Source organism: Lontra canadensis, unplaced genomic scaffold (assembly GCF_010015895.1).
Source record: "Lontra canadensis isolate GAN:19392208 unplaced genomic scaffold, GSC_riverotter_1.0 scaffold53, whole genome shotgun sequence".
NCBI lineage: Eukaryota > Metazoa > Chordata > Mammalia > Carnivora > Mustelidae > Lontra > Lontra canadensis.
This window is the reverse complement of record NW_022631047.1, coordinates 13029629-13051411: the sequence shown is the minus strand read 5'-3', so window position 1 is coordinate 13051411 and position 21783 is coordinate 13029629. Positions and strand designations below refer to the sequence as shown.

The following is a 21783-nucleotide window of genomic DNA, read 5'->3' as shown; positions in this document are numbered from 1 at the left end:
TTTTCTTTCCTTTTATCTCAATGACATGTGTTTATTATTATTGTATTTCTGTTGTTGTTAGGCTTTGCGTTCATATTAATATTATTGGTTGGGTTCATATTCATATTACGGTTTTTTTTTTTTTTACTTTTAAGGAGAATTGTAAGGAAACTTGCAGTAAATTAAAAAAGAACAAGATAGTTAAATTTAAAGCTATTTTAAAAGACAAAGGTAAAATATCTGTGGTGTTAGAATACATATGATCAAGGGATAACTAAATTATGATAATTTATTCAGAATATGACTCCAGTATATCAAACAAGTAAAGGATTTAGATTATTGAAGAGAGACTTTGGACAATAAATTGTTTTTTATACCCTTGAGCAGGTTTATCTAAGGGGACTGCCAAGAGAGAGAATTTCCACTTTATATATGATCAGCACTGATCATACTGCTGGTGGAAGTATGAATTGATCTAGTTTGTTTGGGAAGTTAATTTGGCAATAAAACTAGTCATACCCTCTGACCAGTCTTCTTCCAAAAAGGATTTAGATCTGCCCTTAGTAATCCTATTTCTGGGAATCTGTCTCAAGAAGAAACCTTGAAATGCAGATACAAGCTTTATTTAAGTTTATTTAATTATTATTGAGGTATTACCTCTGTACAGTAAGTGTAAAGTTTGATGACTATTTTATATATGTATATATCCCTATGATACAGCTATAGAACATTTCTATCACCCAGAAAGTTTCCTTGTGCCTCTTTCCAATTTTATCTTTCCTCTACCCTCCGCCCCACAATGGTAACCATTATTTTGATTTCTATCATCATAAATGCTTTTGGTGGTTCTTGAACTAATACAAGTGAAACCATACAGTATATGCTGTTTCATGCAAAGCTTTTTTCTTTTTTTTTTTTTTTTAAGATTTTATTTATTTATTTATTTGAGAGAGAGAGACAGAGAGAGACAGAGATAGCAAGAGCCAGCACAAGTAGGGAGGAGAGGGAGAAGCAGGCTCCCTATTCAATCTCAGGACCCTGGGATCATGACCTGAGCCAAAGCCGGACGCTTAACCGACCGAGCCACCCCCATGTAAGGCTGTTTTCAGTCAGCATGTTTTTGAGATTTAACCATATCGTTGTGTTTGTTACCAGTTCTTTTTATTGCTGAATAATATTCCACTGAATGAATATACCACAGTTTGTTTTTTTGTTCTTCTGTTCATAGACATGTGATTCGAGTTTTTGGCTTTAAGAACATTCTGTACAACTTTTTGTGGGTATATGTGCTAATTTCTTCTGGATATAAATCTTATTGTTATTAAATTAGCAAAAACTATGAGGGGTGCAGAGCGTGAGAGCTGTGGTGTAAAGCCAGGGTGCCCTGGTGCACCCTGCCGGCTCTGGCCTTGGGGGCGGGGTGGAGGGCAGGGGTGGACGGCAGGCCCGGTCTGACCATCAGCGAGCTGCCTGCAGCCTCCTCTGCTCCACGTGCATAAATTCATACACAGACATGAATGGATAACAAGAGAAAATGGTTTTGGAACAGTGGACATCAGAAATTTTACACAGGAACCTTTGGGAGATGTTGTGATGTAGTTTACTGTAGTCTGTCTAAAGTTGGGACAGAATTGAGAAAATAATGTGAGTTTGGTGCTTTGAAAAGTATGAAAGCTGCTAGTGAGCTCTGTTCTCTATCAGGAGAAATAACTGAAATTGATAAAGCCTTCCAGAAAATCCAGGACTTGCCAGCAAATCGTGTTATGAACATGGTTGGCTGATCAAGATAAACTCAGTAATCCTTCAGAACTGGATGAATTAATGAGTGAAGAAGCATCTGAGAAATCCATCAAATCTACTGAGGAGTGAAAATGGAACCCCTAAATAAACTACTATGAAATAAAAAAATAAATGAATTAGCAACAGCATAAATATCCAACAATAGGGGAATAAATCGGTATAGATAAAATATTATGCAGCCACTAAAAATTGTGCCTATAAAAACAAAGGAAGGGGGGCCGGGGTGGCTCAGTGGGTTAAAGCCTCTGCCTTAGGCTCAGGTCATGATCTCAGGGTCCTGGGATCGAGCCCCACATCGGGCTCTTTGCTCAGCGGGGAGCCTGCTTCCTCCTCTCTCTCTGCCTGCCTCTCTGCCTGCTTGTGATCTCTTTCTGTCAAATAAATAAATAAAATCTTTAAAAGAAAAGGAAAAGTTTACGATATATGACTTGGAAAAAATAATGCATTATTATTATGTAGTTTAATTTATTTTAAAATTATCCTATGATGGGAGTAAGTTACTTTCCTAATAGAAAAAAAATACACTTTAAAAATCTGAGTGAGGGGCGCCTGGGTGGCTCAGTGGGTTAAGCCTCTGTCTTCGGCTCAGGTCATGATCTCAGGGTCCTGGGATCGAGTACCGCATCGGGCTCTCTGCTCAGCAGGGAGCCTGCTTCCCTCTCTTTCTCTGCCTGCCTCTCTGTCTACTTGTGATCTTTCTCTGTCAAATAAATAAATAAAATCTTAAAAAAAAAATCTGAGTGAGGATCCTTGTGCTTTAGATTCTGTGAACTTTGATTATGTAGACAGTAGAGGGTAGTCAAGTTGAACTTCTTTTGTATCTTTCTTGTACGACTTAGCTTGTATGATTTTTATTTGAATTACAGATGTTTCCCAGTTGTGGATCAATTATGTATATCAGATGGAATAGTCGTTCATTATGTGGTAAAAGATTCCATTAGTAATTAAAAACATGCAAGTAAACAACTTTAAGTTACTTTTTAAAAAAGATTTACTTATTTTATTTTGGAAAGAGAGGGAAAGGGAGTGAGTACAAGCAAGAGGGGCAGAGGGAGAAGGAGAGAGAATTCTAGCAGACTCCATACCCAGCGTGGAGTACAACGCGGGCTTGATCTCACTTGAGATCAGGATGGTGAGATCAGAACCTGAGCGGAAGCCAAGAGTCGGCACTTAACCGACTGTGCCACCCAGGCGCCCCTTAAATTACTTTAATATATCATTAACCTAACAGAGATAACATCCCAAATTGGCCAGAGCATAGAGAAATAGGTTTTTAACTTGCTGGTAGCAATGTAAATTTATAAAGTTCTATTTTAGGGAAAAACAACTTAGAAGAATTATAGGTAAGGACTCAAAATAGTATAGCTTATAACTTTTGATTTGAAAATTCCACTTTGAAGAATTCATTGCTGTTCTATAGTGACACAAAGAAATTCTGCATTCAACAGAGGGAACAAGTCCATCTTACCAGTGGGGTAGGGCACTTTAACCATAAAGATACGATGTGTATATGAATTTTGTCAATAAAAGTAGACATATACATAGATAAAATAATTGGAAAAAAAGACCAAAATGAGTTTTCAGAGTGATCACCGGCAAATCTGTGCATGTGTTGAATTTATAGTGCACTTAAAAAAGTCAATTTTACTGTATGATGATGTTAAAAATTATTACTGACAAACTCAGTTTGAGGAAAAGAAAAAAGTAGATGAAGGTACTGACAAGAATTAGAAATTGATTGTGATGTGAGAGTTTGTAGTACATTGGGATTTTTTTCTGTAAAGTTAGTTTTTTTAAAGATTTTATTTATTTGACAGAGAGAGAGAGAGATCACAAGTAGGCAGAGAGGCAGGCAGAGAGAGGTGGAGGGGAAGCAGGCTCCCCGCTGAGCAGAGAGTCTGATGCGGGGCTTGATCCCAGCACCCAGAGATCATGACCTGAGCTGAAGGCAGAGGCTTAACCCACTGAGCCACCCAGGGACCCCTGTAAAGTTTTTTTTTAAATGCTTTAAGAGATCACCTATAAATACGTATGTGTGTATTTGTATTATGTGTGTGTGTGTGTGCTAAATCACATTGAATCATTAAGTTCTTACTCTGCCAGTTTTTGAACGTCACTGCTCTAATGGGGGATAGGAAACTGACATAAACATACTATCAGGATATTCAGGGTAAGTATATTTAAAAATGTTCAGAGCACTGTTGAAGTAGAACAGAGGAAATTATTATGGAGAAATTGAGGACTTTTTCATAGAAAAAGTGAGAATTGAACTTAGGGGTGTGTGGTTTTGTTTTAGGTTTTGTTTTTTTAGATTTCCAGGGGCTGTTTATTCAATGTTAGGTCATTTTTCCCATAGAGAGGATTCTTTTCACAATGACATTTTTAAAGAGATGTTTCATTTATCACAGATTTACTGTGTACCAAGATATTTATTTATTTATTTAATCAATATATATGTTTTATTTAAAGAGCATTATTCCATAGCACTTTTATAGGCTTTGGAACACAGCCAAAGTGAGAGCTCAGTGTAATAAGTAATGTTCACCACAAGATTCCTAAATCAAGAAGGGAAGCATGGACTAGGCCCTCTTACTAAGGCAGGTATATACTTAAAACTTTTTTTATCCAGAAAGCGGTTCCTCTCTCTTCATGTTTTAAAAAATAGTTTTCCTCCCTATTCTTCAGTTTGGATAATTTCTACTGATATATCATGTTTTTCTTTTTTCTTTGGAAAAAACAAATTTCTTTAGAATCATTTTTTAAATGTATTTTTTAAAGATTTTATTTGTGTATTTGACAGAGAGAGAGAGAGTACAAGCAGTGGGAAAGGGAGAAGCAGGCTTCCGACTGAGCAGGGAGCTCAATGTGGGGCTTGATCCCATGACCCCAGGATCATGACCTGAGCCAAAGGTAGATGCCTAACCAACTGAGCCACCCAGGCACCCCAGAATAATTTTTTATTGTGTTCTGAACATTATGCACAGCACATTGTAAAGACTCTGGATTCTGTTATTTTTCCATGAAGGCTGTTCATGTTTTGCAGTTGGTTTGTTTAAAGGTAGATCACTTATTTGATGATCTCTTTAACTGCAGACTGGGCTAGAAGGCAGCCCTGAGATCTCAGTTTGGTTCTTAGTCTTACCAGGATCGGTTGGAGTTGGCCCCATGCATGCTTTGTTTGGGGTCAACTAGATATTAGGGCTAAATTTAGTGTGCCTGCCAAAGATAAAGATTTGGGGTTCTCAGTCATGGTGATAGATAGGTGACATAGGCTAGGCCTGTAGATCAGCATGTAATCCCAACTGCAATAATGGTCAACGGAAGAGGACGGAAAGTAAAGGGGTGTAAGTATCGTGATGGCTGGGACTAATTCCTTGTTCATTCCTGTATCCTTAGTGCCTACCTCAGTGCCTGGTATGTAGGGCACGCTTAAGGGTTGCTGACTGAATTTAGTGAAAGGAACAGTTAGGAAAGAGTAGAACCACGGGAATTTCAAGAAAACAAGAGAGGAGAAAATTTCAGTAAGGAACTGGTGGTTATTTTTGTTAAATACTTCAGGCAAGTCAAGCAGGAATGAAAGGTGAAAACAAGCTATTATTTTTGGCAATGGGAGGAAGAGTTTCAGGAGAATGAGGGAATAGAGCCAGACTGCAATGAGTTGAGAAGTGAATTATAGTTGGAATAGTGACAGGGAGTGTTGATTATCCTGAAGTTATTTGATGATGATGGGAAGTGGAGATAGATTCATAGCTTTATAGATAGATAAGGTCTGGGAAGGCAGCTTTTTAAAGAATAATTGTGAGCTGAGGAAAGAAGCTACTAGAGATGGAGAAGCTGGAGAGGGAGGAGCAGTATTCGTTGTAATTCTAGGGAAATGGGCCAGAATCAGTTCGCCAGTATCAGAGTTTACTTTATGGGGAGGAACGTCTTCTTCTGTGATAGGAAGAGAGAGGGAGCATGTGTATTTTTATGAGTACGGTTGGAGAGGAGAAAAGGCCTCTGTGTGGCCCTTGGGCCCTCTTGAGAGAGGAGTAACAGAGTAGCTGAAACCTAATTCATATGATATGTTTTATTCTCCAACTTACATGCTTTTTAAAAAAATTTTAAAAGTTTATTTATTTAAGTAATCTCTACAACCCAATATGGGGCTTGAACTCATGACCCGAAGATCAAGAGTCACATGCTCTTCCAGCTGGGCCCGCAGGGGCCCATCCGACTTGCATGCTTGCTTATTGTGCATATTTTTGAGGCAAGCCTGATCTTAGATCTTTATTTCCAAATATTTATAAAAGGCCTGAAGAATGTGTGTGGGAACACATTGCAGTTAGATTTAACATTGAATATGTTGGAGACTTTTCATCATTATAGTTTGTAAAAGCTTAATATATATAGTTTGTGTTGGTGTAACATTATGTTGACACTCATGCTGTAGTCGGAACTGGACTGAATTATTGTTTAACTCCCTTTGTAGGTGGATTTAAAAAACAGCTTTTTTGAGGTGTAATTGACATACATCAAACCTCACATTTAAACTGTACATGTATGGGGCGCCTGGGTCGCTCAGTGGGTTAAAGCCTTTGGCTCAGGTCATGATCCCAGGGTCCTGGGATCCAGCCCCACATCAGGCTCTCTGCTCAGCAGGGAGCTGCTCCCCCTCCACTCCTGCCCCGGCTTGCCTCTCTGCCTACTTGTGATCTCTGTCTGTCAAATAAATAAATAAAATCTTAAATGGTACATGTTGATGAGTTTTGACATATGTATACCCCTGTGAAACCATCACTACAGTCAAGATAATGAACCCCCAAAGTTTCCTTTTGTCCCTTTATAATCCGTCCTTCCTTCTCATTCTCAGATACCCCCTGCTTTTTGTCACTCTTGATCAGTTTGTGTCTTCTAGAACTTTACGTGAGTGTCATCCTACAGTGTGTTCTCTTTCTTGTCCTCAGCAGAATGGTGATGGTATTCATCCGTTTTTGTCATGTGTATCAATAGTTTTCTCCTGTTTAGGGCCAGATAGTATCTCTCATAAAATTTATCTGTTCATCCAATGATGGACATTTGGGTCACTTTCACATTTTGGTTAATACAAATAAAACTGCTAAAAAAATTAAAAATAAAGCTGCTTTGAACATCCATAGATACATTTTTTCTTTTCTTTCCTTTTTTTCTTTTTGTGTGTGTGTGTGGACATACACCTTCATGTCTCAGGTGAATTTCGGAGTGGAGTGCTTGGATCAAATAGTGGTATATGTTTGACAGTTTTTCAAAAGTAGCTGAAAGAGGTTGCACATTTTGCACGGACCTGCTGGTTGGTCAGCCACGTGAGTTCAAGTTGCTCTACATCCTCACCAACACTGGTGGTCAGTCTTTAATTTCTAGCCTTTCTGGTGGTTATGTATTGACATTTCATTGTGGTTTTAATATGCATTTTCACAATGACTCATCATACTGAGCGGCTTTCCTTGTACTTATTGAGCATTCGTATCTCTTCTTTGGTGAAATCGATGTTGAAACCTTTTGTCCCATTTTTAATTGGGTCATCTTCTTAGTAAACTGGTAAGACTACTTTTGACTTTAAATATAAATCCTGTGTTAGATACATATTTTGCAAATGTTTTCTCCTTGTTTGAGGCTGGCCCTTTAAGTTTTGTAAAAGTATCTTTTGCAGAACAAAAGCCACAGATGAAAAGAAAATATGTTTTACTGAGGTATGATTGATATATAACATTATATTGGTTTCAGGTATACAGCATAATGATTCAATATTTGTGTGTATTGTGAAATGGTCACCACAGTAAGTCTAATTAATGTTCATAACCATATAGTTATAAAATTTGTTTTTTCTTGTGATGAATACTTCAAAGATCTCTCTTAGCAACTTTCCAATATGCAGTGTTATTATTAACCACACATTACATCTCCATGACTTATTTATTTTATAACCTTTTGACCCCGTTGACCCATTTTGGCTAGCCCCCACCTGCCTCTGGCAACCACCAGTCTGTTCTCTGTATCTATGAGCTTGGTTTTTTATTTTGTTGTTTGTTTTAGATTCCACAGATAAGTGAGATAATACAGTATTTGTCTTTTCTCTGATACTTAGTATAATGCCCTCAAGGTTCATCGATGTTGTCACAAATGGCAAGATTTCATTCTTTTTATGGCTGAATAATATTCTACATTACATCTTTATCTGTTCATCCATTGGTGGAAACTTAGGTTACTTCCATGTTTGGCTGTTGTAAATAATGCTGCAGTGACCATGGGGTGCATGTTTTCTTCAGAGAAATACCCAGGAATAGAATTACTGGATCATATAGAAGCTCTATTTTAATTTTTTTTAAAGATTTTTATTTATTTGTTTGAGAGCAAGAGAGAGAGAATAAGTTGGGGGAGGGGTAGAGGGAGAGGGAAAAGCCAACTCCCCTCTGAGCAGCAAGCCTGACATGGGGCTCGGTCCCAGGGACCCTGGGATCATGACCTGAGCCAAAGGCAGACGCTTAATGACTGAGCCACCCAGGCTCTATTTTTCATTTTTTGAGGAACCTCCATACCATTTTCCACAATGGCTGCACCAGTTTACATTCTCACCAGCAATGCACAAGGGTTCCCTTTTGTCCACATCCTCAACAACACTTATTTCATCTTTTTTTTTTCTTAAGATTTTATTGATTTGAGAGAGAGAGAGAGAGAGCATGCGCATGCACGAGTTGGGGAGGAGAAGCAGGCTCCTCCCCAATGAGCAGGGAGCTTGACATAAGTCTCTATCCCAGGACCCTGGGGTCAGGACCTGAGCTGAAGGCAGACACTTAACCAGCTGAGCCACCCAGATGCCCCTCTTGTCTTTTTGATACTAGCTGTTCTGACAGGTGTGAGGCGATATCTCACTGTGGTGTTGGTTTGCATTTTTCTCATGATCAGTGATATTGAGCACTTTTTCATGTACCTGTTGGCCATCTGTCTGTCTTTGGAAGAATGTCTATTCAGATCTTCTGCCTGTTTTCAAATCAGATTCTTGGGGGAGTGTTTTGCATACGAGTTCTTTTTATATTTTGGATTTCAACCCCTTATCAGCTACATGATTTGCAAATTTTTCCTCCCATTCAATAGGGAGGAATGTTCTTTTTATTCTGTTTTATTCTGTTTATTGTTTCCTTTGCTGTGTGGAAACTTTTTACTTTGATGTAGTCTCACTAAAGCGTTTATTTTTATGAAGTCCAGTTTTTTGATTTTATTGATTTTTAGTATGTATATTTAAGTAAAAGACATAATCAAACCTACAGTTTTTCTCCCAGAAGTGGGAGTGAGAAAAATAGAGCCTGGGTGGCTCAGTCGTTAAGCGTCTGCCTTTGGCTCAGGTCATGATCCCAGGGTCCCTGGGACCGAGCCCCATGTCAGGCTTGCTGCTCAGAGGGGAGTCGGCTTTTCCCTCTCCCTCTACCCCTCCCCCAACTTATTCTCTCTCTCCTGCTCTCGAACAAATAAATAAAAATCTTTAAAAAAAATTAAAATAGAGCTTCTATATGATCCAGTAATTCTATTCCTGGGTATTTATCAAATACTTAAATCAAATCTTTGATTAAGTATGAATAATGACTAGATTTAAGAATTAAAAAATGACATTGCTTTACGTAATTACTTGTCTTCAGTTACTCAACCTTTTCTCCTCCATCTTTACTGTAATATCACCTTTTAATAATTCATTATCACACATAATACATGTATTTCTGATTGAGTTGGACCAGAGTTTCATAAATTGTGTTTATTGTAACTTCATACAGGCAGCTAATGACTAAAGATTTACAGTTAGGAATTTCTCGAACTAAAATAAATGAATTGCCTTCCAAGTTGTCCCCTTTATCAATTCACATTGGCATTTATTGCATTTATTTAAATAAAATAGAGTAAGCCTTTCCTTCTCTCTTCTTAACTAATTCCTGAGACTAAAAAGTATCATTTGTGAAGTTATGAAGCCATAATATAATCAGTAAAGGAAGTGCTCACTCAAGTTACTATGAGAAAAGCCATGAGCTGCTCACAGCCTTCAGTTATGCAAGTCTTAGCAGGCTACATTCCTGGCAGGGATGGTGTTTACTCCCTCCAGTACCACAGGAGGAGGCTGTTTCGCTTCCTGTATCACTGGCCAAATTGCAGCTAAGTGCTGATTACAACATCCTTATTATCTGGCCCCATGTAGGAGGCAGCAAGAAGCCTCCCCTGACTGGATAGCAGCAATGGATTTTTGTGTTAGAAAATTTTATTCCTTTTTTTTTTTTTTTGGCATGCTGAGAGAAATTGACAAGAATGTTAAAAATGTAAAGTAATCATAGACTCTAGTAGGTCATCGATACATTATTAAATGCTTCAAACTTGGGGCACCCTGCGGGGCTCAGTCGGTTAAGCATCTGCCTTCCACTCAGGTCGTGATCCCAGAGTCCTGGGATGGAGCCCTGCATTGGGCTTCTTGCTCAGCAGGGAGCCTGCTTCTCCCTCTGCCTGCTGTTCCCCCTGCCTGTGTGTGCTCTTTCTCTCTCTCTCTGTCAGATAAATAAATAAAATCTTCAAAACAAAATGCTTCAAACTATTTGGCAACATGGTTTGTTGTGTACAGCTCTAGACTAGCAATTCAGTGAATAATGTTTTAAAGTAAGCTCTAAGTGTCTTAGGCATTTGTCTTGGGCAAATTTCATTATTGTTCCGTATCATCTCCTTAGAAATTCCAAACAAACTGTGCAAATTAGGCAGTAGATTAAAGGGCATGTGGATTTTTAAGTGTGCTCTGAAATGCACATTACACAAAATGTCTGATTCCTTGTTTTTTTCCCTCTACTTTCTTATTTTGAAAAAAGTTTAATATGCTGAAATCTAGAAAGAGAAGTAAATTGATAACCTATGCCCTTCACCTAGAGTCACTGCTTACTAACGTTATTTTTTAGTATCTCACTTCAAACAATCTTTTAAATTAGATGTACAAAGAAGTTGTAAAAATGTAAGAGAATTCCTTGACCAAGTTTCCCCTGATGTTAATATCTTACACAATCATAGTAAGTTACCAAAACCAGGACGTTAATACTGATTCAGTACCATTAACTAATCCACAGGTCTTTTTGGGGTTTTGCCAGTTTTCTCACTAATATCTCTTTATAGTTTGGGATCCAAATCCAGAATCCTGTAATCTACTTAGTTGTCACATTTCTTTAGTATTCTCCAACCTTCTCCAACCTGCGTTGTGTCTCAGTCTTTGTCTTTCCTGATCCTGAGGCTTTTTAAAAAATCAAAATATAGTTGACACACAGTCTTCTGTTAGTTTCAGGAGTACAATATAGTGATTCAACAACTCTCTGCTCTGCTCACCACCAGCGTAGCTCCCGTCTGTCGCCATACAAGGCTATTTCAGTACCATTGACTCCATTCCCTATGCTGGACCTTTCATCACTTTGACTTACTCATCCCCTAACTGGAATCTGTAACTCCCACTCCCCTTCGTCCCTTTTGATCTTCACCCTTTTGAAGAGTACTGGGCATTTATTTTGTTGGCAGGTTTCTCAGATTGGGTTCCTCTGCTCTCTGCTCATGATTAAATTGAGGTTGTACATTTTTGGCAAGAACTACCAACATGATTCTGTGCCTTGCTTGCCACATCATATCAGGAGGAACATTGATGTTGTTCTGTCTTCTTACTGTTGATGTTAATCTTAATCCCTTAGTTAAGGTCCTGTCTTCCAGGTTTCTCCACTGTGAAGTTTCTAATGTTTCCCATTGGAATCAGTAATTATCTTATGGGCAGATACTTTGAGACTATGCAGATATCCTGTTTCTCATCATATTTTCACCCACTAATTTTAGCAGCCATTGATGATTCTTGCCTGTAGTAATTATTACTGTGGTGTTTGACTTTGGTGACTTTCTATTTCCATCATTCCTTTTATCTTTTTTAATTGGATTTTTTTTTTTCTGTAAGGAAGAGCTGTACCTTCTTCTTGGTTTATTTATTCATTCATTCATTCATTCATTTATCTGTATCATTATAGACTCATGGATACTCAGAGACGTGTGGCTCCCCTATCCATACTACCCAGTTCCTGTTCCCTCATTATTTCTACCTTATTCGCTCTCCTACAAGACCACAATACTATTATCACATGTGGGACATTTCACGTGAAAATACTGATAATCCTGATCTGATGTGCCATTCATAGTCAGATATCCCTAGTGCACCCACAGTAGTCTTCACTGTATGTTTTAATCCATAATTCAAAGATTCTGTATTATATTTTCTTGCCAGAAATCTCTTAAATCTCCTCCACTCTAACCTAGAGCTGTTTTTATTGTCTCTCTAGGTAAGGATGCTTTTGAAGAATCGTGAGAGTTGTCTTGCAGAATTTCCCTCCACTTAGTTTGTTTCCTCTTGAATAGATTTAGAACAAACATTGTTGGCAGGAATGTTGCATATATCATATCGTATGTATTCTTTTCAGTACATCACATCAGGCAATACCATGTGTCAGTGTGTCCCCTCATAGTTGCTGTATCCCTTCATTTGGTTAAGGTGATACCTGCCAGATTTCCTCATTGTAATGTTACCTTTTCCTCTTTGTAATTAATGTAATCTGTGGGGAAGATACTTGAGATTGTGTTGACTACCCTGCTTCACTCAGTGGTAATAGAATCCATCAATGTTTCTTGCAAGAGTCAATTATTAATATGGTGGTTATAAAGTCATGATAGTCTACTTCTATTATTCATTCTATATTTATTAGTTGGCATTATTCTGTAACAAAGATCTTTGTTATACCATTTATTTACTTAGAATTAGTATAGACTCATGGAGTTTTTTTTATAATAACAGCTTTATTAAATGTAATTCATATACCATACGATACACCCCTTTAAAATAGACACACTTGGGCGCCTGGGTGGCTCAGTGGGTTAAGCCTCTGCTTTTGACTCAGGTCATGATCTCCGAGTCCTGGGATCGAGCCCCGCATCAGGCGCTCTCCTCAGCAGGGAGCCTGCTTCCTCCTCTCTCTCTCTGCCTGCCTCTCTGCCTACTTGTGATCTCTATCAAATAAATAAATGAAATCTTAAAAAAAAATAGATACACCTCACTGGTTATTAATATATTCACTAAAGTGTGCTGCCATTACCACAGTTAACTTTAGGACATTTTCATCCTAAAAAGACATTCCATGCCCTTTAGCTATCATCCCCCAAAGACTGTAAGCAATCACTAATCTACATTCTGCCTTTATAAATTTGCCTGCTCTGGACATTTCAAAAAACCAAATCATATAGGGGCACCTGGATGGCTCAGCTGGCTAAGCGTCTGCCTTCAGCTCAGGTCATGATCCCAGGACCTGTTTCCCTCCCTCTGCCCGGCCCTCTCCTCACTCATTCTCTCTCTGTCTCTCTGTCAAATAAATAAAATCTTGAAAAAAATGGAATCATACAATATGTGTGGTCTTTTGTTGATTGGCTTCTGTCATGTAGCATAATGTTTTCCAGGTTCTCCCATGTTTCAGTAGCTACTCCTTCTTATGGCTGAATAATACCCCATTGTATAGATTTTTTTGTTTACCTGTTCATTAGTTGATGGACGTCCACTTGAGATGTTTCTACTTTTGGGCTCTTGTGAGTAATTCTGCTATAAAAATTTGTATGCAAGCATGGAGGTTCCTCAAAATGTTGAAAATAGAACTACCCTATGACCCAGCAATTGCACTGCTGAGTATTTACCCTAAAGATACAAACGTAGTGATCCGAAGGGGCACGTGCACCCGAATGTTTATAGCAGCAATGTCTACAATAGCCAAACTATGGAAAGAACCTAGATGTCTATCAACAGACGAATGGATAAAGAAGATGTGGTATATATATACAATGGAATACTATGCAGCCATCAAAAGAAATGAAATCTTGCCATTTGCGACAACATGGATGGAACTAGAGGGTATCATGCTTAGCGAAATAAGTCAATCGGAGAAAGACAACTATCATATGATCTCCCTGATATGAGGGAGAGGAGATGCAACATGGGGGGTTAATGTGGTAGGAGAAGAGTAAATGAAACAAGTTGGGATTGGGAGGGAGACAAACCATAAGTGACTCTTAATCTCACAAAACAAACTGAGGGTTGCTGGGCAGAGGGGGGTTGGGGGGGGTTATGGACATTGGGTAGGGTATGTGCTATGGTGAGTGCTGTGAAGTTTGTAAACGTGGAGATTCACAGACCTGTACCCCTGGGGGAAAAATATATATATATATATGTTTATAAAAAATAAAATTATAAAAAAAAAATTTGTATGCAAACAACAGTGTAAATGTAATTAATACCACTGAACTTAAAAATGGTTAAAATGTAACATCTTATGGTACCTGTTTTTACCACGATAAAAAAATGAAGAAAAAAATTTATGAAATGTCCATGTGATAGACTATTATATAGCGGCTTAATATTATATTTCAAAAACCTAAAACATAAAAGATGCTTATGATATAATCTTAAGTTAAAATGGTACAAAAAGCATAAATATTATTTCAAATATATAAAACTTTATAAAAATATTCATTAAAGATGTTTGTTTCCTTGTTAGCAGGGATTGTATCTCAAGATGGTAGGATTATGAAGAGACTTTCATTTTCTTTATAAATTTTTTCAAAATATACAAAATGAGTATGCATTGTTTTTATAATCAATGAAGAAAAACAATAGCAAGAGAAAAAATCATAAAAAAAGGTTTGGCACCGACTATCTTCTTAACACATGTATTATCTAAAAAATCCTTTCAATTAAAGAAATAATAGGGTGAATAGGTGAAGAACATTCACAGATATAAACATCCTGTTATAATATAAGGCACGAGGATAAAAAGTATAGCATAGGAAATATAGCCAGTAATATTGTAATAATGTTTTATGGTGACGGATATGGTGACTATCCTTACTGTGGTGAGCCTTGCATTATAAATGTTAAATATATATATTATGCTACATGATATTATATATATTATGCTCCTATACATAATGGAGACTAGTAGTTCAAGAGAATGATATTCTTTGGGCATAATTATGTGCCACACTCAAATGTAGGATCTGTTTTTCTAGCATGTATGTTTAGGATTTTCCCTGTTTATGTCAAGTAAATGGGAAATTTTCCATGAGAAAATTGGGAGGAAACATAGTAATTCCATTTCTTTTACTCTGAAGGGATTCTTTCTGTTTTGTGTTGATTTACTAACCAGGCTTGCTTAGGCTGGCTATTCAACAACTTTGTTTGAAAGAAAGGAGAGAGTACTAAAGGGGGAAATGCAAATTTAGTAAGATCATTTTCCAGGTTAGACTAGAAATTCTAGTTTAGATTAATATAAATATATAAAATATATTATTTCTGCTAAATTATAATTGAAAGCTAGAGCTCAAAGAAAATGTAGCTTTGATGTATAGTAGGTATCTACATGTTACAATGATGTAGCATCTTTTTAGTGACTCTCTTGTTCAGGTCAAAACAAAACCTGTTTGTTTAAATTGTCTGTTCAGCTTGTCCAGGCTTGATGAAAGGAATTAAGTGGTGTCAAGATAGGCATTGAAGATACACCTGGTTTCCTCACTATTAGAGGCCTCAAGAGAAATGTTTGAGGATTTCAGTCGTGTGTCAGAATTTACCGTGATTGAGGTTTTTAACATTGTGTGTGTGTGTGTGTATGTGTGTGTGTATGGTTTATGGGCTAAGGTGGTGGGATAGGATGATTTCTTTTCCATGCCAGGGGATTTTGCAATTGTGATGTAGTATTGAAAGCAGAGTGAGGTAAAGGAAAAACAAGATTCATAGCAGTAACTGTTGAAAATACTAATATATAACAGTGCATTTTTATTCTATCTTACCCATACCTGTATGTTCATATTTTTTCCTATACATAGGTATATTCATAATTTTTTGTCTTGGTCATTTTCTTTAAAAAGAAAAAGGTTATTTTATTTTATATTTATTTTAGGAAGAGAGTACGGGGGGAGGGGCAAAAGGAGAGGGAGAGAGAATCTGCAGTAAGATTCCCCACTGAGTGCAGAGCCCCGATGCAGGCTAACAGGTTCTCACGACCCATGAGATCTTGACCTGACCCCAAACCAAGAGTCAGATGTTCAAGCAACTGAGTCACCCAGGCGCCCCATCTTAGTTGTTTTATGTAGAATTTTTTCAAATTTATACTGATGTCCACTGAATACTAATAATATTCTAGCACTGTATTCATAAAGCTAGGATTTTAAAATATGTGAATGAGGATTAAAAACACCAAGGAAAACAGGAACATATCTAGGAGAAAGGTTAGGAGCCCACAGAGTCAAGGCATGGTTATATCCTATCTGTCATTTTTATTTGTTTATTTTTCCCTTTTTTTTTTTTTTAAGTAGGTTACACGCCCAGAGCAGAGCCCAGTATAGGGCTCAAACTCATGCCCCTGAGATCAAGACCTGAGCTGAGGGGTGCCTGGGTGGCTCAGATGGTTAAGTGTCTGCCTTCGGCTCAGGTCATGATCTCCAGGTCCTGGGATTGAGCCCCGCATTGGGCTCCTGGCTCAGCGAGGAGTCTGCCTGTCCCTCTCCCTCTTTGCCCCATTCATGCTCTCTCTCTCAAATGAATAAATAAAATCTTTAAAAAAAAGACCAAGCTGAGCTCAAGAGTCTAATGCTTAACTGATTGAGCCACCCAGGCACCCCTGTTTGTCCGTCCTTTGAACTGGGAAAAGGAGATGATTTATTTTGAATACCCAGCTTTTTTTTTTAAGCATGTAGTTTATAAAGAAATTAATAGAGGGGAACTGTCAGAGAACCAGAATGTCATCTATATTTTTGTCTAAGGGGTTATTAAATCTGCTTACAGGTTAGTAGGCAGGAGGAGCCTTGGAGACAGTATGTATCTAAGTTGCTACGCATTATTGAAAATGCACCTTCTAAAATATGTGAAGGGAGTGGTAAACCATTAAGTCACGGATAGATGCTTTGGTATTTTTTACCTCAAATGCAGCAAAAGCCATGCTTCCTTTTGTAGCCATGGAATCTGTCTTCTTAAAAAGGACCTTGTATTTATAGTTTTTCTGACAGTAAGCTCCCAGTAAAAATTTGTAATACAAATCATAGTTATTACAAATAATAATAATTGAGAAACATTTCTGCCTTGTTTCATACTTTACTCTTTCCAAGAATGCTGAGTCACAAAATAAAATCTTAAATTAGAAAATTTTCAAAAAATAGAACTAGCTTCTGAGAGAGTTTTTGAAAAGTTCAGAAGGATTTGGAGACAGTAATTTGATTCTATTTTTGTCGTCGTTGTTCTCTTCCATCAAACAAATCTGTTTCCTGGTGGTGTTAAATCTTGTCTGTTCATCCATACTTAGAGTGTCTTTGCATGACTGGCATCATGTTTTATTAATGGCAAACTTGAAAAGTAAATTAAATGACTTTCCTAGATCTTAAGGGAATCAGTGAGCTGTAGTAAGATACTATACATAGTTGTTGGGGTAGAAGAGATTTTTACCCTGTCCATCTTGGTTCTGCCGGCTGATCTCATAATTAAATTGACATAAGACAGATTAACAGGAGAAAAAAAAATTTAATTTTGTAGGTATGGAGGTCTTGTAGATGGGCCTAAGAAATAACCAAAGTGGGTGGTTTATGTACCCTTTAGAAACAGAAACAATAAATTTGTGAAGAACTGACAAGACAAAGAAACTTAGTCTTGGGTACTAATGAGTGAGTGTACACTGACTTCTAGGCTTCGAATTCTCTCTCTCTGGTGATAAGGATGTTTCTTTACCTCCTGGTATAGGGAGGATACCTGTCACATGGGAAATTTATTTCCTGCTTTCAAGGGGAAAGAGAGGAGGGTCAGAATGTGCTTGGACTGGTTGTTTCTCAAGTAAACTTTCTTTCAGAATTATCAGTGTGCCACTTTGACATATTTGGGAGCAGCCTGCTCCGAGCCCCATTGTAGTTCTCATTCTTTCCTAGAACTAGCTGCAAAAAAGAAGAAAAATGTATTTCAATTTTATGTGGACTTTAAACTCTGGAAAGAGACCTGGATTACAGTCTCTTTCTGCTGTTTAACCTTATGCATGGCCCTCCAAGTCTGTTTCTCCAGCTTCAAAGTATGAAAAATAATAGTACCCAATTCAGAGGGTTGTTTTGAGGAATTAATAAAATAATGCATATAAGATACTTCACTGTGTCTGGCCTATAGTAAGTACTCAACATATGGTTTTTTAAAAAAATCCCTGCATGCATGGGGGTCTGTGTCCTACATCCTTTTATTTATTTATTTATTTTTGGTTGTTTTTAAAGATTTATTTAATTATTTGGGAGGGGGATGGGGTTGGTAGAGGTGGGGAGAGAATCTTGAGTAGGCCTCTTGGCCAGTGTGGAGCCCACGTGGGGCTTGATCTCACCAACCTGAGATCATGACTGAGCTGAAATCAGGAGTCAGACACTTAACTGACTGAGCCACCCACGTGCCACACACATCTGGGTTTTTTTTGTTTTTTTTTTTAACTCTTTGGGTACTTCAGTCTCCTGAGGTCCTCTGTGGAGTAAGCGTGGCATTAAGGATGGCAAGTCCTGCAGTCGGCGTGGGTAACATCTAGACACGGATGCTTTCCCTAACGTAGAATCAGTTGGTTCCAAACAGCCCAAAGGAGTAGATACTTGGAAAAGATGAAATTGACATCATCTTAACAGGATTTTCTCTTTACATGCTTCTTTTTTTTTTTTTTTTTAAACAGTGCCTTTGAAGATGAGACCATGAAGCTTCGACAGCTGAAACTAGATAATCAGGTGAGTAAATCAGGAGTCTCCCTCCTGTTTTGAAACAAGTGGCCAGCTGTACTGACTGTGATGCTGATAGTCTGGACTCTGAAGTCTTGGCAGGGTCCTGGAATGGGGGCAGGCAAGGAAAAGGCTTTGATGTTACTAAGTGGTGTCTGGAGGTTGTATTTGCTAAACCAAGGCCCTGGGCTCTGGCAAGACCAAAGTGCTTCCAGGAGCACAGCCATAAAACTGGCCTTGGATTTCTAATCACTGAAAATTCCTTGGCACCTTTCCTAAGAATTAGAAGAATGTTAACATTGTATTTTATGTAGTAATGGTCCTGCTGCCTTGCATACCTCTCTGCACTGTAATTTTGGTTAAGTACAAGATTTTTTTTTAAATTCTAAAATACAGATCTGAACATGCTGCTGGGCTGCTTAGAGACCTCAAGTGCTTACAGCACAATTTTCTTCACAACACTGGTCCCAATTTTCAGCTACACGTTAATTCTGTTTTTCATGATTTGGTTTATGTTTGTTTCCTCCACTAGGCTAAGCTCCGTGAAAACAGGAGCCAAGTTTGTTTATGATGACCATTATATCAGAAGTTCCTAGCACAGGGTTGGGCACGTACTAATCCTTCCCTAAGTATTTGAACAAAGGAAGAAATAAATGAACAGTCGTATGTCGTTATTTGCTGTGATCGTCACTGTTGGTCAGCTTAGAACCTCTACATCTTTTGCTTTCTTATTTGCAGTTTCATGTGCATGTTACCTAATTCAGGACGTTCTATAGCTCGAGTCTGTCTACATAGGATCAAAGTGTCTAGGCTCTGTAGGTGCCTAAACATACCTCTAAAGTTTTGTCTTATTTATGCTAATGTTGGAATGACTAATGGGACTTGTAGTGTAATAAGTTGCTTTAAAGGTGGGAGAGAGGTCTGTGCCTGGTGGGCAGGGAGGTACAGGGACACCCTCTGTAGGGTGAGGCTGTGGCAGGTTGGAATGCCATGTCCACCCTGGGAAGGCTTTGGCGCTCACGCTCATGTGTGGCCATCCCCGCATGGCACCTTCGAAGTCTTTCATGATGATGGCACTAATGTGGGGACTGTCACTGCGTTCCACTGCCACTCAAGTCACCAGCTGGTGGGGTCCAGCCTCCTCACCTGCGCCTAGATGGGGAGTGTTGCATACAGGTCTCCCCTGTGTGCAAGTCTGCGCCACCAGAGGACACCTCTGGCTTCTAGGTGGCTGTGATGGCCTCCATCGTCCTGCTCAGGTCCCTGGCCCGCCTCATGTGTTTGTGGAGAGGAGCAGCTGCTTAGGTGTGGCTCCAGCTGCCTAGCTCTGTTGGCTGAAAGGTCTAAGTAACAGTACCAGTGGCCATGGCCAGTTTGTAGCCCTCTGGAGCTGCCCGGCTGGGCATATGACAATCACAGCTTCTCCCACTAGCCCACCTCTCTGTGAGGGGCTCAGAGGAGTGGCCAGTGTGGACAGGGACCTGTGGACCCAGCCCTCTGGGCCCTAGCCGCCCCAGGCTCTGCCTGCATCCAGGTGACACATACAGGTAAGGCCTTGCCTGTCCATGAGCCCCTGAAGAAATGCCTGCACAGTCCAGTGTGCAAAGCCCACTCTTCATGCCAGGAGGAGCAGGAGCCCCCACCAGCCTGGCACGTGCATCTTGGTGTGTGATGAAATCCACTTCCAGGCTTAGGGATCCCCAGGGTGCTTGGGCTCCAAAGGCTGGAGACCCTGGCATGGGTGACCCGTCCCAGGGGAGCCTGGCCATAGTGCTTTTATAGATAGACTTCCTTGAAACCACTGCCGAGGGTAACATAGCAGCCATAGCCTCCCTCCTCCTGGCTTCCTTTAAAGAGACTGAGGGAGGGTCACTTGGGTGGCTCAGTTGGTTGAGCATCCAACTCTTGATTTCAGTTCAGGTCATGATCTCAGGGTTGTGAGATCGAGCCCCGCGTCAGGCTCCACGCTCAGCAGGGAGTCTGCTTGAGATTCTCTCTCTGCCTCTTCCCCTACTGCACTCTCTCTCTAAAAATAATAAAATAAATAAAATCTTTAAAAAGAGACTGAGGGACATTTTAAGCCAATCCAGTTTTTCATAGCCTTGCAGGAAAATGGCAACAAACTTCTCAGCAATTATAGGTCTCACCGTTCTCCACAGGATGGGCTGCCTGTAAACAGAGAACCATCTAGCGTTCTGCACACATTCTCTGTAAAGTTGTCAGGTGGAGGGTGTGAAGTAAACAATCCTTTCTAACGCTGGAAAAAAATAAAGGTGGCTCAGATATTTGGTAATTTTTATTCTTTTTAATGAGCGTGCTACGTGCGATATGTTTATGGTATACGTGTTGGGATTTTGTAGGCCTTTTTATGGCACAGATTTTTAAAACTTATGTTTTTTTATGGGCAATAAAAGCATATGGTAAGGATTCCAATAATACTCAAAAGATATTTTATGAAAAGTCTCTCTTCCTCTCCTTGGCTTAGTTCTTTACTGGAGACTCACTAACTTTTTCCCCCCGCTAAGGTTTTATTTATTTATTTGTCAGAGAGAGAGAGTGAGTGAGCGAGAGAGAGAGAGCACAAGCAGGGGGAGTGGCGGGCAGAGAGAGAAGCAGGCTTCCCACTGAGCATGGAACCCAGTGAGGGACTCGATCCCAGAACCCTGAGATCATGACCTGAGCCAAAGGGAGACGCTTAACCAACTGAACCACCCACGTGCTGCAGAGTTGTTTTTTTGTTTTTTGTGGTTTTTTTTGAGGGAAGGAGTATAGGGCAGAGGAAGAGGGAGAGAGAGAATCTTAAGCAGGCTCCAGGCTCCATGCCTAGTGCAGAGCCCGATGTGGGGCTCGATCCCATGACCCTGAGATTATGACTTATGTGGAAATCAGGAGCCAGACACTTAACTGACTGAGCCACCCACGCGCCCCCAGAGACTGTCACTAATGTCTAATGTACTCTTGCAGAGACAGTTAATGAATATACAGATATAAAATTTTATAGAAAAAAAATTTTTTTAAAGATTTTATTTATTTATTTGACAGAGATCACAAGTAGGCAGAGAGGCAGGCAGAGAGAGAGAGAGAGGAGGAAGCAGGCTCCCTGCGGAGCAGAGAGCCCGACGTGGGGCTCCATCCCAGGACCCTGGGATCATGACCTGAGCTGAAGGCAGAGGCTTTAACCCACTGAGCCAC

General features: G+C 39.2%; 1 protein-coding gene across 3 annotated transcripts in view; it reads left to right on the top strand.

Annotated features, from left to right (window-relative positions):
• The window catches only part of TULP3 (TUB like protein 3), a 66800-nt gene that overhangs the window by 18073 nt on the left and 26944 nt on the right, over positions 1-21783 (top strand). For all 3 annotated transcript variants that reach the window (XM_032874862.1, XM_032874863.1, XM_032874861.1), the window contains exon 2: positions 18549-18600. In XM_032874862.1, coding sequence (XP_032730753.1) covers positions 18568-18600 — 33 coding nt within the window. In that variant the 5' untranslated portion in view covers positions 18549-18567. The remainder of the gene's footprint in view (positions 1-18548; positions 18601-21783) is intronic.